Genomic DNA, 15,556 nt, shown 5'->3' with positions numbered 1-15,556 from the left:
CACAAGTAACAGACACAGGTGAAAACATAACCTCCTTGATGACCCTGTGTATATGTTTTCTTAGGGCCCAGGACATAAAGGCCAAAAAACATCACATCCCCCTTGTGGACCGGACTCCCCTGGAACCCCCTCCAGTTGTGATTGTAGTTGTTGGGCCCCCCAAGGTGGGAAAAAGCACCCTTATCCGCTGCCTGATCAAAAACTTCACCCGGCAGAAGCTGGGGGACATATGTGGACCTATTACCATCGTCTCTGGTGAGTATGGCCAATGATTTCTTTGTAGACAGGTGTAGTACCCCAACGCTCTACAGTATGTCTCAGATGCTGTAAACGAACTGATGGGGGGGGGTTTGGGTTTGTTTTGCATTAAGGTAGATACCCCAAGGGTTTACCTGTATTGAGTGCACTAGTAGTGCTCTAAGATAACCAAAAAAACTTTCCAACCCCACTTGGGCCTATAAAGTTATCGTATTTTAACTGACCCCAGACAACTTGAAATAGGCAAAATTATATTTACTTAAAGTTTGTCAACACAACAGAGATTTGCCTTTTAAACTTGAAATTAAACACAAAAAATACACTCCAACAGCAGCGATGAAGCTCTGTCAGCAGATGCACTCAGTCCTTCTCCTCCAACTTAATTCCAAAACACACATGCACAAACACTCGTTCCAATAAACTTTTTTATGAGGAAACATGCAATTGAGTTTGGCTACAGTTTCTTCAAGATACAAAGCATTAACTACACACGTTGTTCTAACGATGCTGGCTCATCTTTCTTTTCTTGGCCGTCTCCTGCCTTCCCCCTCGGACCTCTGCTTCCGCACCCCCCGCCAATCACCGTGGGTGACACCGACTGATCATCTGTCTAACCCAATCAAACAGCAGAGCAACACAACAGGAATTCATTATGTGTACTCTCGCGACACTTGGCGTTTTACCATCAGAAACGGCATGAACACTATGATATCCCACATTAAATTTATATTCTTATAAAGACTAAAATATCTCAACAGGAACTTTTCTGCCTCTGACACTCGACACAGGGAACGAGCACGGGGAATGATTTGTGGTTTTGTCAGATGTTGGTTTTGGTTTGTTTGGCCACCATCAGGCTTTTAACCATCATGTTACAGTAATTGTTTGCAGTGCTGAACTTTTGTCTCCCTCTTTTGGCAGTGAGAGTAATTACACAAACACTGTTAACACATGTCTGCCCTCCTCTGCCCTAATCTTCTTTCAGTACTCTCCAATGCAAACCATGTTTGTCTTCATCATCAGTCATTTTCTTTTTTAGATTGTAATCCGTACTCTGGATGCTGATTTTCTATTTTATCTGAAGTATCAGAAACTTTTCTTGGATGTTTCCTTGGTATTTCCATGCATGAGTATGGAGAGTGGTATGCATCCTATTCTGTCTTTGTGTGGGGGCGGTTGCTCCCCTCTTCAGCTCTGACAAACCAATCATTACTTTAAAACATAAATCACATCACTACTGGTGCACCGATGAGGGAAAGTCGCCACAGACACCAGATTTATAACTCTGGTGTATTTTGAAATACAGAGAGCTTCACCTGGAGCTAATAGGCTTAATCAATGGTGTGTGAACTTATTTTAATGTCCCAGAATTTCCTGTTCATTAGTATCTAAAAGGACTGCACGGTGGTTCAGTGGTTAGCGCTGTCGCCTCACAGCAAGAAGGTTCAGGGTTCGAATCCCGGCTCGGCCGTGGGATCTTTCTGTGTGGAGTTTGCGTGTTCTCCCTGTGCCAGTGTGGGTTCTCTCCGGGTTCTCCGGCTTCCTCCCACAGCAAAATGGGGACTAGGATAATCGGATACTCTAGATTGACCATAGGTGTGGCTGTGAGTGTGAATGGTTGTCTGTCTCTATGTATTTGCCCTGCGATGGACTGGCGACCTGTCCAGGGTGTACCCCGCCTCTCGCCCGAAAAGATGCTGGGATAGGCTCCAGCCCCCCCGCGACCCTACTAGAGGATAAGCGGTAGAAAATGGATGGATGGATAGTATCTAAAAGTCCTGCACTTAGTACAGTTACCTGTCAGCTTCCATCTTGATTGTAAGATTCTTTTACTTGTTTTTAAAGCACTTCATGGTCTTGCACCAGCACACATGTCTCACTTGCTTACAGCCTATGTACCAGTACGGCTCCTCAGGTCCTCTGGCCCAAGTCTGTTAGTTGTTCTGAAGTGCAGGACTAAATCCTTCAGCGAGGCAGCTTTCAGCTTTTATGCTCCGAGCCGATGGAACAGTCTCCCCGAGGACCTGAGAGCAGCTGGAAGAATTTCAGTTTTCAAACCGAAACTCAAAACACAACTCTTCAGCCTGGCTTTTTTCGTGATTATTTTGTTTTTTAGTTAAATTGTACTTTATTATATTTTATTCTATGTTATCTACTGTTTTATTATTGATTTGCTTATGTTTTCTTTTTTGGTTTGCTAATGTTATTACAGCTTTTAAAATCTATTTTATTGTAAATCATTGTCAGCTTTCTTGCTTGATTTGTCCTTTTCTTTTTAGCTCATCAGTCTGTGAAGCACTTTGAACTGCACTAACCTGTATGAAAAGTGCTATACAAATAAAGTTCGATTGATTGAAGTGACTGCTTTTCATCCCTCAGGGAAGAAGCGTCGCCTCACTTTCATGGAGTGTAACAATGACATAAACACTATGATCGACCTCGCGAAAGTAGCTGACCTGGTGAGTTTCTCAGTTCACAGGAAACAGAGTTGACTTCAGTGAGTCAGTCTCACATAATGAAACATATTTGTGTACTTTCTAATATGATCAACTTTACAATAAACGGAAAAAGAGACGGTTACTTGACTTAGTGTCAGACTTGTACTGTAAACAGAATGAGTTGGCTTGAATAGACTCTTGAATGAAGGTCACTGTGTTTTCTCTCTCCAGGTCTTGATGTTGATTGATGCCAGCTTTGGCTTTGAGATGGAGACGTTCGAGTTTCTCAACATCTGTCAGGTGCACGGCTTTCCTCGTATCATGGGTGTGCTGACTCATCTGGATTCCTTCAAGAACAACAAGACGCTGAGGAAGACGAAGAAAAACCTCAAACATCGCTTCTGGACGGAGGTCTACCAGGTAAACGCAGCACACTCGCATCCTTTAAACTGAAAGCCTGTGTTCATAGACACAGTCCTTTACATTGAATCGATAACTAACTGTCAATGACAGTATGATGGGAGACAGTTTCTACATGTGTGTGCGTGTTGTGTTTGAACCTGTCAGGGAGCCAAGCTGTTCTATCTGTCTGGTATGGTGTATGGTGAGTACCAGACTCAGGAAGTGAAGAACCTGGGCCGCTTCATCTCTGTCATGAAGTTTCGTCCTCTGGTGTGGCAGACCTCCCATCCTTATGTGTTGGCCGACCGGTGAGTGTTGACCCGGAGAGCTACACACTCGCCATTAAGATGATCCATTCGTTTTTTTGTGGGTGCACTTAACCGTTATATTCACAATGTTCCTTTGACACAGTATGGAGGACTTGACTGACCCAGAGAGGGTGAGAACAGACCCCAAATGTGATCGGACTGTGTCACTCTATGGCTACCTCAGAGGGACATATTTGAAAAACAAAGGCCAGGTCCATGTCCCAGGTACAGAATCACAGTTGGTTGCTGGTTACCTTTCTTTGTATTCAAAGATGTTTGGTTCTTGTGGAATCAATATGTGGACTTGAGTTCACCATAGCAAGTAGCTCAGTCAGGTATAGACCCATAATCTCTTATTTGTCCCTGACAAACAATGTAATTAAAAAAACCTTCTCTGCTTCACATCATTATGTTGAAGGCAATACTGCTCCTGAGTTGTACCTCAAGTATTTCTTTGGAAATTGTGTGAGAGATGTTGTTGTATTTTATTCTCTGCAGGTGTAGGAGACTTTCAGGTGGCAGACGTAAACTTCCTGCCCGACCCGTGTCCTCTGCCGGACGCTCAGAAGAAGAGAGCGCTGAACGAGAAGGAGCGTCTGCTCTATGCACCCATGGCCGGCGTCGGCGGGGTCGTGTACGACAAAGATGCCGTATACATCGACCTTCCTGCCAACCACGTCAATCAGCAGCAGGTGCGTGCATGCGTGCCCGTGTGTGTGCGTGCGTGTGTGCTTGGCATAACAGTGTGTGTTCTACATCTGATAGATTAAAAAAAATTAACATTTTTAAAACCTTTTGTCAGTGCTTTTTATAGAAACCTGTTGTTTGAGGCAGTGTTCACTAGTTTAAAGTTTGACCATTAAAATCAGAAGTGTTGTTGTACCTGGTGGGCAATGTATTCTTCTTCCTCTGGTACAGGAGGAGGTGCGGCCCACCACAGAACTGGTCCAGTCTCTCATCGACACACATGCCACCCTGGATGCAAAGATGGCTGCCAGTAAAGTGTCTCTGTTCAGCGGCTCAGCCACCCTGGAGCCCACAGACATGGATGAGCAGAGCAGGTGAGACGACACACAGCTCCGGTCCAGCGCTCTCTTCTTTTGCACAGCAATATCTGGCCCTTTATTCTGCTCAGTTTGTGTAGCATTGACATCAAGAGATAAATAAAGTAATCACAAACATAGAACTGTAAAAGATCCATCATCTCTTGACCTTAACCTGTCCACATGTGTGCTTTTATGGTCTTTAAATGTACAGCATCGTATGGTTTAATATATAGTTTTCGTATCTGATGGCAAGATGGAAAAAACTCTTTTGTCATTTGTCACTTTATATGGTCATGTGTGTTCAGACATTTTATTATCCCAAGTGGGAAATTTGATTTGCAGTCAGGGGAACAGAAAAGAAATGGAGGAAAACACAAGTGCAACAATTTAAACAACACAGTGAAACACACAAAACTGTAAAGCACCAAAACACAAACTATAAAAACACCAGACACTAAAGACACAGAACATTAGATAAACACAACTGGCTGAAGAATAGCACACAAATGAAGAAACATACTAGTTTCTAAATGTTTGAGTTTTGTTTGTGTGTTAGAGAGGAGGAGGGTCTTCACCAGAAGCTGGTCTGGGATCCCACCACGCAGAGAGAGAGAAGGGCGGTGGTCTTCACTGAGGAAGAGGAGGAGGACAGGGAAGATGATGACAGTGGTTCCACTGATGATGAGGATGGTGGTAGTGACAACAGTGACCAGGAGGAGGAGGAGGAGGAGGAGGAGGAGGACGAGGACGAGGATGAGGATGAGGATGAGGATGAGGATACCCTTTCCACATTTCTCAAAGAGGCAAGAGCCAAATGTGAAGGGACAGATAAGAACATACCAGGCAGCACCCCCCCAGCAAAGAAACAGAAACTAGAGGAAAAGAAAGAAGAGCAGCAAGTGACCGCTGAGGTGCCGGCGTTTGCTGACAGTGAAGATGACCTGGAGATCAGTGAGGAGGAGGGAGAAAAAAAGGGGGAGGGCGGGAGAGCAGGAGACTCTGGACACTGTTCTGAGGAGGATGAGGAAGAGAGTGATGATGAAGAGGAGGAAGATGATGATGATGATGAAGAGTCTGATGATGAATCCATGGAAGAGGAGGATGGTGCAGCTGAAGCTGCAATGAAGGAACAAAGCGAGAGTGAGGGGGAGGAAGAGCAGGGTGAGTACAAGGTTGCATCATTAGTCATGTTTTTATTTCAAATTCAGTTCAGTTGTGTGGATAAAGACACTGATACCTCTCTGTCTCTGCTGATACCTGTCCAGTATCTGTTCATCTGGTCTGAAGAAGGGTTTAAACTTTGACTCTTAAGTCAAACAATTCTAGGACTTAAAAGTGGAGGTTCCTAAAGTCCAGACTTGACTCACACTGCTCATCAATTGGAAAAGACCAAGTTTTCTTGTGTTCGTAGTGTGAACTTACCCGTGCACTGCACCTCTGTGACAGTCTCAGGTGATATTAAAGAAAAGGAATTGTGACCACAGTTGGTGAAATTCATTTACACACATTGTGCCTCATTCACCAACCATTCTTAAGAAGAAATATCTTCTTCAAACCGAAGATTCTGACATTCACCAATGTTTTCTTATTTGGGATTTGCTCTTGGGTAAGAACAGAATCTACGCACACTCAAGAGTTCTCTTACACACATTTGAGTGCTGACATGTTTGAGCAAAATAAGTGGTTATTGAGTTTTCTTCAGTTCTACAGTTATATAATAATGTATCATTTAAATTACAATAATATTTTTGTCATGTTTTAATATAAAGAAAAACAAAACAAAATTTTTGTTATTTACAAAGCATTATGGGCTTTAAAATAAATGAACGCTACATTAACACGGCTCACTTCCTGCAGCAGTACCTCCACTTCAGAACTACTAAAGTTCCTTTTGCGTTCTGTCTTTAGATTTTCGTTTTGGCATTTCCTCAACTTTACTGTGTCTCTTTGTGACTTCTGTCTGTGTCTGCACACGACCCTTCAGTCTCACGCCCTTTAAAGGGCATTTTCGGGCGTTTACCTCTGCTAATTAAGGCCAACTGGCGCACGCTTTCAATTTATGAGGAGATTGGCATTCATCAATCTAAGAACACAAGCGCGCACAATTCTGTGGTTTAAGAACACGTTCATGAATCTGACTTAGAGTTTTCTTAAGAACAACTTAAGAAAGAATTTATGAAAATACTTAAGAAGATACTGGTGAATGAGGCCCAATGACTCTAGTCCACAGTAATTAACTGAAAAGAAAAAGACGTAAATGCAAGATTGTATGACTTATTAAGATTTCGTTACAACTGCAACTAAAAGTTTGTGGAAGCTGAGAAAATGTTTCACACTTTTTGAGCAGTTTTATGTGGAACAATGCAGTTTGATCCAGGATAAGTGATGTAAGGGTTGAATTGATCACTTGGAGTCAGATTGTGTAACTTCTTTGTTGTTCTTAGGGCAGCCATGCTGTTGTTTTTTTAAACACCTTAGCTACAGATGAGTGACTACAATCAGCTGAGAATGTATTTGCACTAGAAGTTTTCTGATCAAGGCCCATGTGATGCTGATGGTTCATTCTCCTGTTTCCATCCTCAGGCGCTCTGAGGTGGAAGGAGGGTCTGCAAAAGAAAGCATCGGAGGCATTTCTACGGCAACAAGAAGCTACACCCAATCTGAGAAAACTGGTTTATGGTTCAGGTAATTAACGTCACTTTGAAATAATACTGTGAATCCTGTGTAAAGGTACAGAGATGTAGTTACATATATATATACACATAAACATTTATCTCAAATAAGGGTTGTTATCTTGCTTGTGATCTCAGTGTGAATTATGTAGAAAAATAAAACAATGCACAATGAGATGTTTGAGAAAATAATGGAGCAGGAGGCAAAGAAGCGCACAACCATAGCAGAGAGATGTTTACTCCTCTGAGTTCAGCGTCAAGTGCTGAACAAAGTCTCAACCGTTTTCAGAGATGTTGATTCATCTTCATGGTGGTTTTTGGAGGATATAGTTTGTGGTGATATTACATTGTATATAGGCAGGTGTTTCTACCATTTTGTCCACCCCATTTATATCATTGAGGGTAGGTTAAGTAACAGAAACACCTCTCTGTATAATGCAGTACAGTTCAACATCACAAAGCACAGCCTCCGAAATGATCACAGTCGGTTATTATTTTAGGTAGGTGTGCCTAATAAACTGCCCACTGAGTTTAAGGTTTAGTTTTGATCTCGTTTTTCAGTTGTAGAGGCGGATGATTCTGAGGATGAGGAGGAGGAGCTGGGGGGGCTGTTTCGAGTGAGTCGCCCTCAGACAAGCAAAAGGTTCAAGGCAAATGCTGTGGACTGCTCCCGCTTCAACCCCGACTCCTCCCACAACTGGGACCTGGAGGAGGTAGTGTCCTTTCTAACACTGCTCCAAACTGTTGTAATGGGGAATGTTTGTTACTTGAGTTATAATTAATTTATTGTTGATATAAAAAAAAAAAAATACAAAAAAGATGTTGAAATTGAATTTAAATAGTTAAAAGTTGCAATGTTTTTCCCAGATGTTAAATTCCATCAGAGACTGCTTTGTGACAGGGAAGTGGGAGGAAGACCAAGATGCAGCCACACTACTGAAGGAGGATGGTAAGAAAAAGGACATGAGGAGGAGAAACATCCCACTCTGCCCAACACATTCATCTAAACTGTAGACCAGGAGCGCCATGGTGGCTCTCCTGGTGGAGCATGTTCCATGTAGGCTTGGTCCTTACTGATAGATTTGAGGGTCTACTACATTTAATGCTGGCTGAATGATTTGGATATGGACATTCAGTTTAGAATGAAACTGGTGAACCTCATAAAGTCCTTTCATGGGAATCCCAATTTTTGTCTGTGAAGCACACAAACATGCGGAGTCAGGAAAAAAATACTTAACTTGCAGTATTTTGTTTTGCTTTATCTAGAGGAGCTGTACGGCGACTTTGAGGATTTGGAAACAGGAGAAGTTCACAAGGGCCAGAGTGGGCAGCAGGAGCAGGCTGAGGTATGTCCTTTTTACTTTGAACAGTTGAAATCCACTCTGACTGATTTATTTCACTTTGTTTTTTATTTACTGTTCTGGTGTGTGAACTTTCTTATATATGTAGAATTAGTTTTTTCAGTACTGCTTACTACTGCAGTTTACATGGCACTGCCAGTGATTTTTAAATGAAATTGTGACTAAGAGAATTTTAAACTTTAATGTGGTTAGAGTGTGTTTACATCCATATTGGATTGTGGGTATAAACAACCTCAAACTTAAACTCAGTCAGCACTTCAGTCAGGTAGTTTACTCTGAATCAGCTCATCAGCACGCTTATGAATTGAATCGTTATAGTAGAAATTATTTTTTACAGTTCACCAGATTTGAAGAGTTGTGTTTAAAATGCAAATACAAACACATCACAAGTACTGTTAACTCATTAATGCTTTTAGGTAGTCAGTGAGATGATATTTTGTCTTGTGGACCTCGTCACCGGCAGAATAGCGAGGAGGAGGATGATGAAGCTGAGGAGAGTCTGGTGAAGGTGGATGATGACGAGGTGCAGAAGAACAAGCGCCTGGAGAAGAAGCGCAGATTGAAGGAGCGATTTGATTCAGAATATGACAATGGAGACGCAACTTACTTTGATGACCTGAAGGAGGAAATGCAGAAGCAGGCTGAGGTAAACTGTTCTACGATATGATACACCCTACATTGTGGTCTTTAATATTTATTTGATTGATAACTGTATGTCTTTGTATGTTCTGTCTTTATGTCCTCAGCTGAACAGGGCAGAGTTTGAGGATGTGGACGATGAGACCAGAGTGCAGTATGAAGGCTTCCGGCCAGGAATGTATGTCAGATTAGAAATCTCCGCTATCCCCTGTGAATTTGTCACCAGCTTTGATCCTCATTATCCCATCATCCTCGGAGGTCTTGGCTCCAGTGAAGGCAACATAGGATACCTGCAGGTATGTACAGTGGTTTCCACTTGACTAATAGTAATGCAGAGCATTTTAACATCTTGCAGTTCATTGTTTTGACTTTCTGGACCACAACTTTACTGTTCTGGTTCACTCTCACCGCTCTCAGTGTCGTTTTCAGCTGCAGCAGCAGCTGTTTTCAGAGAAACGGCTGTAGAAAGCCAGTGTCCACTACCTGCTCAGTAGCAAACAGCAGACAGACACAGCTAGAGAATAGCTGGTGAATGTGGTGGAGCATTTAGCAGCTAAAGAGACAGATAATAACTCTACATGATGACATGTTGCTCTGTAACAGCTGGATGTGGAAATAATCTAGATGGATAATAAGGTACATATAAATCTTTGTATTTTTAGTTAACATGTATAAATGACTTGGGTTTAAATATTCAGTTCACATTAGTGAAGTATAATTTTGATTAATACTGACATGCCCATATGTACATTGAAAGTTTTACTAGTTACTGTAATTGTTCCCCCTCTCCATATTGGCCCTTAAGTTTTCAGTGTAAGTGACAGAGGACAACATCCACAGCCCTTGCTTTCTATTTAAACACATTCAACAAATTCAGCAGAAGTTAATATGAGGCTTCAGTTGTCTCTGTTAAGACAAATCAAGTGAGGATCTTCCAAAGTTAGAGTTTTAGTGGGAAAGTCTGTGTTTCCCTTTGGAGCCACAGCAGAGTACTACAAAGAGGGAATTTCATACAGAACTGTGGACGATATCCACTTGATTTGTCTCCAGATGGCTGAGGCCTTGTGAAGCTTTAGCTTAACACCAGAACACCAAACACCAACTGTGAATTTTGTCCCTTGTTCTCTCCATTGAAATAGCTTTAGGAGGTGATTCAGTATGCACAAGAGCAACACTTGCAGCAATAAATAATGCTTTCAATGTACATGTGAATGTTGTTTTAGGATAATCCATTGCCCAACTATTTCTACCCAACAGGTACATTTTTTGTAATAAGGCAGTGTGACCTGCAGTAATCCTATAATAATACCTCACTGTATTCTGGCAGATGTTTCTGCTAATTTTAACTCCAAGTGAACAAAACTTGTCAGGTGTAATGTTTCAAAGTAGTAATATCTATTTATGAATTTGTCAGATGCGACTAAAGAAACACCGCTGGTATGAGCGCATCCTGAAGACACGGGACCCCCTCATCCTGTCCTTAGGCTGGAGGCGCTTTCAGACCATCCCCCTCTACCACATCGAGGATCACAACGGACGCCACCGCCTGCTCAAATACACACCAGAGCACATGCATTGTGGAGCCTCCATCTGGGGTGAGACAGTTAAAGCACTGTTGACTGCTCATGTGTAAATGGCTGTTTTTACATGTACATAATGATAATGAGAGTAAGACATTATTTTTGACAGTAGCAGAGGGCCAAAAACAGAGCCTTGGGGTACTCCATATTTCACATCAATAAATATAGATGGAGTATTATTAAAGGAAACACACCATTTTCTGTCAGATGAGTGGGATTTTAACCATGTGAGAGCCAGGCCAGAGACGTCAAATTGGTTTTCCAACCGGTCTGAGTATGCAATGATCTATGATATCAAAAACCACACTGAGATCTAGTAAGAGAAGCACAGAGGTGGAATGTGGAATCTGAAGTATCAGTAAGTGGAAGAAAGGTTTTTGAGAGGATGACGAGCCTCATTTAGGTGAAGATCAAAAACACTTCAATCTCATCAAAATTGGCAACAAGGTCTGAGATCAATTCTCGGAATTCATCGAAAAATTGTAAATAAGGGCCAGGTGATTGAATTCAATTATGTTTGTATAGTGCCAAATCATCTCAGGGTAAGGGTTGATCTGTAGAGTAGCACATGGTCGAATGGTGGAAGATGAAATTGTGGCAGATAGTCTATTTGGATGTAAATAAACTATGTAATGAAGCCATGGAGATACTTAAAAAAAAAAAAAACTACACAGAGGTTTTGCAGAGGTAAAATGGAAAAAAGTGTCACTGCTGAAATTGTCTTGTTTGAGCTCATGCAGTGTGTATTTAAAGACATCCTTGTTCAGAGGTGCAAAGAATGGGAGGAGGGACTGGAGGCCTGATTTATCACCACAGACCACTGCAGCAGAGGAAGCTCTGCATGAAATGCAACATCTGCGATAAACAGAGTCTGCATCACTGTTGAATCAAACACAGGGTGAGAGAGGCTACAGCAAAGAGAAACACTGAGAGATAAGAGAGCTTTGATCTTCAGTAATAGTTCAGGCAGTGAAAACATTGGTTACAGCAGTGAAGAAATTACAGAAAATTAAAAGATGCAAATAATGTCACTTTCGGGTGGCTCTTGATTTTCACATGATTTAATTTGTGTTTACCATCCCTGCAAATCAGATGAACTGCGACTATGCAGTGCTAGAGATATTCATGTACAGTCACTGTTTTTAAACAAGTAATTTAAGACCTGTGATTCATTATATTTGGCTCCGTAAAACAAATGGTGTAATTTCTTACTCCTATAATTAGTCTTTTGTTCCAGCACTGTTAAGAAATCTTTGAAGACAAGTTTCAGAGTCCTGTCTAAAGTGATCACCTGTATGTTAATAACATTATTCCATCTCCTTTTGTCTATTGAAGGTCCCATCACTCCACAGGGCACTGGGTTCCTGGCTGTACAGTCAGTAGCAGGAACTAAAGTGAGTATTATTCTGCAGTTAAAATCGGTTCAGTTAAAATGTTATAGATCAAGAAACTGAGAATAACTTTATTTAACTCCTGGTTGTAATAGAAGTGAGAACCTTGTCAGCTTCACTGTTAGCTGATAGTTAGTTTGTAAAGCGGTTAATAGCAAAATTAAAATTTTCATGCGTTCCTGTTTTCTCTCTACAGGCTAATTTCCGTATTGCAGCCACAGGCGTGATCCTGGATCTGGATAAGTCAGTGACCGTAGTGAAGAAGCTCAAACTCATCGGTTACCCCTACAAGATCTTTAAGAACACATGCTTCGTTAAGGTAGGGAAAATGCAGCCTATAGGTAGAAATCAGTGAGTTTTGACTATTCAAAGATGTTTGGATTGGATGTGATAACCCAGAATATAGAGAGATCATTTGCTCCAAAAACATTCTTTAGCTGAAGTTTTTATTGCTTCCTTTAATGACCTGGAGTGACTCTGACTGGTCTGCAGCACAAGGTCAAGTTTTTTTTTTTTGTCTCCCATCAGAAAAGATTTTCTAATGTTTAAGGAACTGTAACATAAAGACAGACATATCACAATAAAAGAATTTATAAAAGAATTTATGCAATAAAGCAGTCTTGAAAAATAACCAAAACACTTTTTGCCTTTATGTGTTGCTGTGGGAGGCCGCAGGATTTTGGTTGCTTGTATTGAATTTGAAAAGGCAGTGAAACATCACCGTATGAAGAGGCAGAATTAATAATAATACTACTAACAAGTACCTTCATTGGCCTCTCCCTCTGCTCACAGGGCATGTTCAACACAGTGCTGGAGGTGGCTAAATTTGAAGGTGCCTCTGTGCGAACAGTGTCAGGGGTCAGAGGTCAGATCAAAAAGGTCTTGTCTGCACCACCAGGAGCTTACAGAGCCACATTTGAGGACCGCCTGCTCATGAGTGGTGAGTGCCTGTTTTGACTTGGGTCCTTAATTCTTATCTAATTTGATCTATTTTATCTAATAATACTAACAAGAACATCTATGTATGTGATTTCGTCATCTACTGCTGCTGCTGATTAACATGTACATTCACATTGAATGAAGGATATAGGAGAGGGAGTCAAAAGTATGTCTAGCAAAAAATTCAAAATGGAGGGAAACATTCCCATGTTTACAGCTTAGAATGAATTCATGTTGCCAGACAACAGAACACTCTATCTGTAGAATTTAATTCCTGCTGCTTCTCATCTTCACCATGACTGTCTGTTTTATGGCCACTATGCAGAGGTGTAACAATTAATTAGACAATGATATAATGTTTTGCTATGTATTGATGTGTTTTGGTGTGTGTGTGTGTGTGTGTGTGTGTGTGTTTATGTGTGACTGTTGCGCAGACATTGTGTTCCTGCGCTCCTGGTATCCAGTGTCTGTTCCTCAGCTCTACAACCCTGTCACCTCTCTGCTGCTGCCTGTTGGTCAGAAGGACAGCTGGGCAGGCATGAGGACCCTGGGTCAGCTCAAACATGACTTGGGCATCCGCAACAAGCCCAACACTGACTCTCTGTACAAGGTAGACTCAGTCTAAACACCTGATGTGATGAATGAATGAGGAATTAAGAGTAATGTAACATACGTAGTGTACATCAAATCCAACATCTCCAATGTGAGGATTTGTTGTTTTATATGACAGTAAACTGAATATATTTGGGTTTTTGGACAAGAGATTTGCTGAGCTTGTGCTGGCTGGCTCGTCAGTAAAACCTGTTACTGAATTGACTTGCAGCTAAAACAAAGACTTATCCTTCACGAAGCCTAAATCCTGCCTCAACATGTGAATATTTGTCCTCTTCCCTTCAGCCGGTAGCTCGAGCCCAAAGGCACTTCAACCCCCTCCACATTCCCAAGGAGCTGCAGAAGGCCCTGCCCTTCAAGAGCAAACCCAAACAGCAGCAACCCAAAGGAAAGACGCCCAGAGACCTGCAGCGTCCCAGTGTGATCAGAGAACCCCATGAGAGAAAGGTGTGCAAAAAAATGTCTCTACAGTCTCAGTACAGGAGCTTAGGAATTAGCATTAGCCTTGGTTGTGGGTTCAGCTAAAATGGAACACTGATCTGACCTTTTACACAACAGATAGAATGGATAGCCAAAACTATGAAAAAAGAGCAATTTTGTTGTGGATTCCTTTATCTACAAGATGACCTTGTACTGCTCCCTGTAGTAATACATGACTTTATGACTTCAAGTGTTGTTTTTCTTGTCCTGTTGCTTTAGGTGGCGGCCCTGCTCCAAGCTCTGAGCACAGTTCACAACCACAAGAGGAAGAAATCCCACATGGTGAAGCACGCCAAACACAAGGAGTTCCTTCAGCAGAAGGAGAAACAGGAGGAGGCCAAGCTGAAGAGACAGAAGGAGGCACGTAAAAAACTGTACCGTTCCATGGGCCAGATGGACCAGAAGAAACAAAGGTCCAGCCTAAAGGGGGCGCCACAGGACAATTGAATATCTGGACTAATGAGGCAAACCTCTGTCACTGTCTCTTTGGAGCATGTTTTCATTTTAGCAGGTTCATTTTTATTGTATTTTTCTTTATGTATTGAAATGAAGATTAGCTGTAAAGAAAAATGTATCTGACTGCTGGAGCTTATTTTAATAAAACATAATAATGACCAGAAGTGTGACGTCACTCCAGCAAGGTGAAGTTTTCAGCTGCATATCACAGTGTCAGCGATTGTGTTGGAGCTGTCAGATGTTCCTTTATGAGTTCTTTCTCTCTATTCTCTCTCTCTTTTGTAATTACAGTAAAAAAGACAATTATTAACTTTACAGACAGTTGCATTAAGGTTTAGCTCTTTTTAAGCTTTTTTTTTTTTTTTTTTTTTGTCAGATTTCTACTCCAGCATCAAGGTTTTCATTGAATTTAGAGCCTGTCTATGATGAACATATTACAAGACATATTCAGTTTAGTATCAGTGTGTCCACAGAGGTTTTGTACATATTTGATTTGTCATAGAACAATTGTGTCATTTAGAGTGAGCACGTGTCTGTCTATTGAAACTGCTGGCCTTTCAACAAAAGCAGGAATCTCATATGAAACAAATGAATTCATTAATCTTGTAACATTGTATCTTTCTCTAATCAGTTGAAAGCCAAACTTTTCATATCTCAAGTATCAAAGTGGATAAATAAGGTATCATCAGAGAGACATTTATGGAAGCCCATTCTGCCATAATATAGAGAAAAAACATGAAAAGATAAAAAATAATGAAAATTACATTGCAATTACATAAATCAAAAAACAAAACTAGTCCAAAATATTTAGTCATCATTGCATTACCTCATTTTTTAAATAATGTTATAGTGTGTTTTCCTAGATTAAAAGTTCGACTTAGACACGGTTTTTAAAGGAAAATATAAATCATGGAGCATGTGGTTTAGTTCTGTGGTTGGGGCACGTGACAAAATACAACACATCAGCGTTGTCA

The 15,556-nt window shown here is 41.2% G+C and overlaps 1 protein-coding gene across 1 annotated transcript in view; it reads left to right on the top strand.

The window, feature by feature from the left end:
- The window catches only part of bms1 (BMS1 ribosome biogenesis factor), a 17,156-nt gene extending 2,416 nt beyond the window's left edge, over window positions 1-14,740 (top strand). The window contains exons 4-23 of the mRNA XM_023418947.2: window positions 2,638-2,717; window positions 2,928-3,116; window positions 3,264-3,406; window positions 3,510-3,631; window positions 3,905-4,098; window positions 4,325-4,467; window positions 5,009-5,613; window positions 7,036-7,137; window positions 7,686-7,837; window positions 7,992-8,073; window positions 8,391-8,470; window positions 8,949-9,131; window positions 9,232-9,420; window positions 10,539-10,719; window positions 12,040-12,098; window positions 12,292-12,414; window positions 12,888-13,035; window positions 13,469-13,644; window positions 13,932-14,093; window positions 14,346-14,740. Of these exons, the coding sequence (XP_023274715.1) occupies window positions 2,638-2,717; window positions 2,928-3,116; window positions 3,264-3,406; window positions 3,510-3,631; window positions 3,905-4,098; window positions 4,325-4,467; window positions 5,009-5,613; window positions 7,036-7,137; window positions 7,686-7,837; window positions 7,992-8,073; window positions 8,391-8,470; window positions 8,949-9,131; window positions 9,232-9,420; window positions 10,539-10,719; window positions 12,040-12,098; window positions 12,292-12,414; window positions 12,888-13,035; window positions 13,469-13,644; window positions 13,932-14,093; window positions 14,346-14,573 (3,341 nt within the window). The 3' untranslated portion in view covers window positions 14,574-14,740. The remainder of the gene's footprint in view (window positions 1-2,637; window positions 2,718-2,927; window positions 3,117-3,263; window positions 3,407-3,509; window positions 3,632-3,904; window positions 4,099-4,324; window positions 4,468-5,008; window positions 5,614-7,035; window positions 7,138-7,685; window positions 7,838-7,991; window positions 8,074-8,390; window positions 8,471-8,948; window positions 9,132-9,231; window positions 9,421-10,538; window positions 10,720-12,039; window positions 12,099-12,291; window positions 12,415-12,887; window positions 13,036-13,468; window positions 13,645-13,931; window positions 14,094-14,345) is intronic.
- Window positions 14,741-15,556: the final 816 nt, after the last annotated feature.

Source organism: Seriola lalandi, unplaced genomic scaffold (genome assembly GCF_002814215.2).
Source record: "Seriola lalandi dorsalis isolate HSWRI2012SDOR001 ecotype SW California unplaced genomic scaffold, Sedor1 jcf7180002054585, whole genome shotgun sequence".
Classification (NCBI taxonomy): Eukaryota; Metazoa; Chordata; class Actinopteri; order Carangiformes; family Carangidae; genus Seriola; species Seriola lalandi.
Note: the sequence above shows the minus strand (reverse complement) of the source record. Positions and strands in the feature narration are given on the sequence as shown.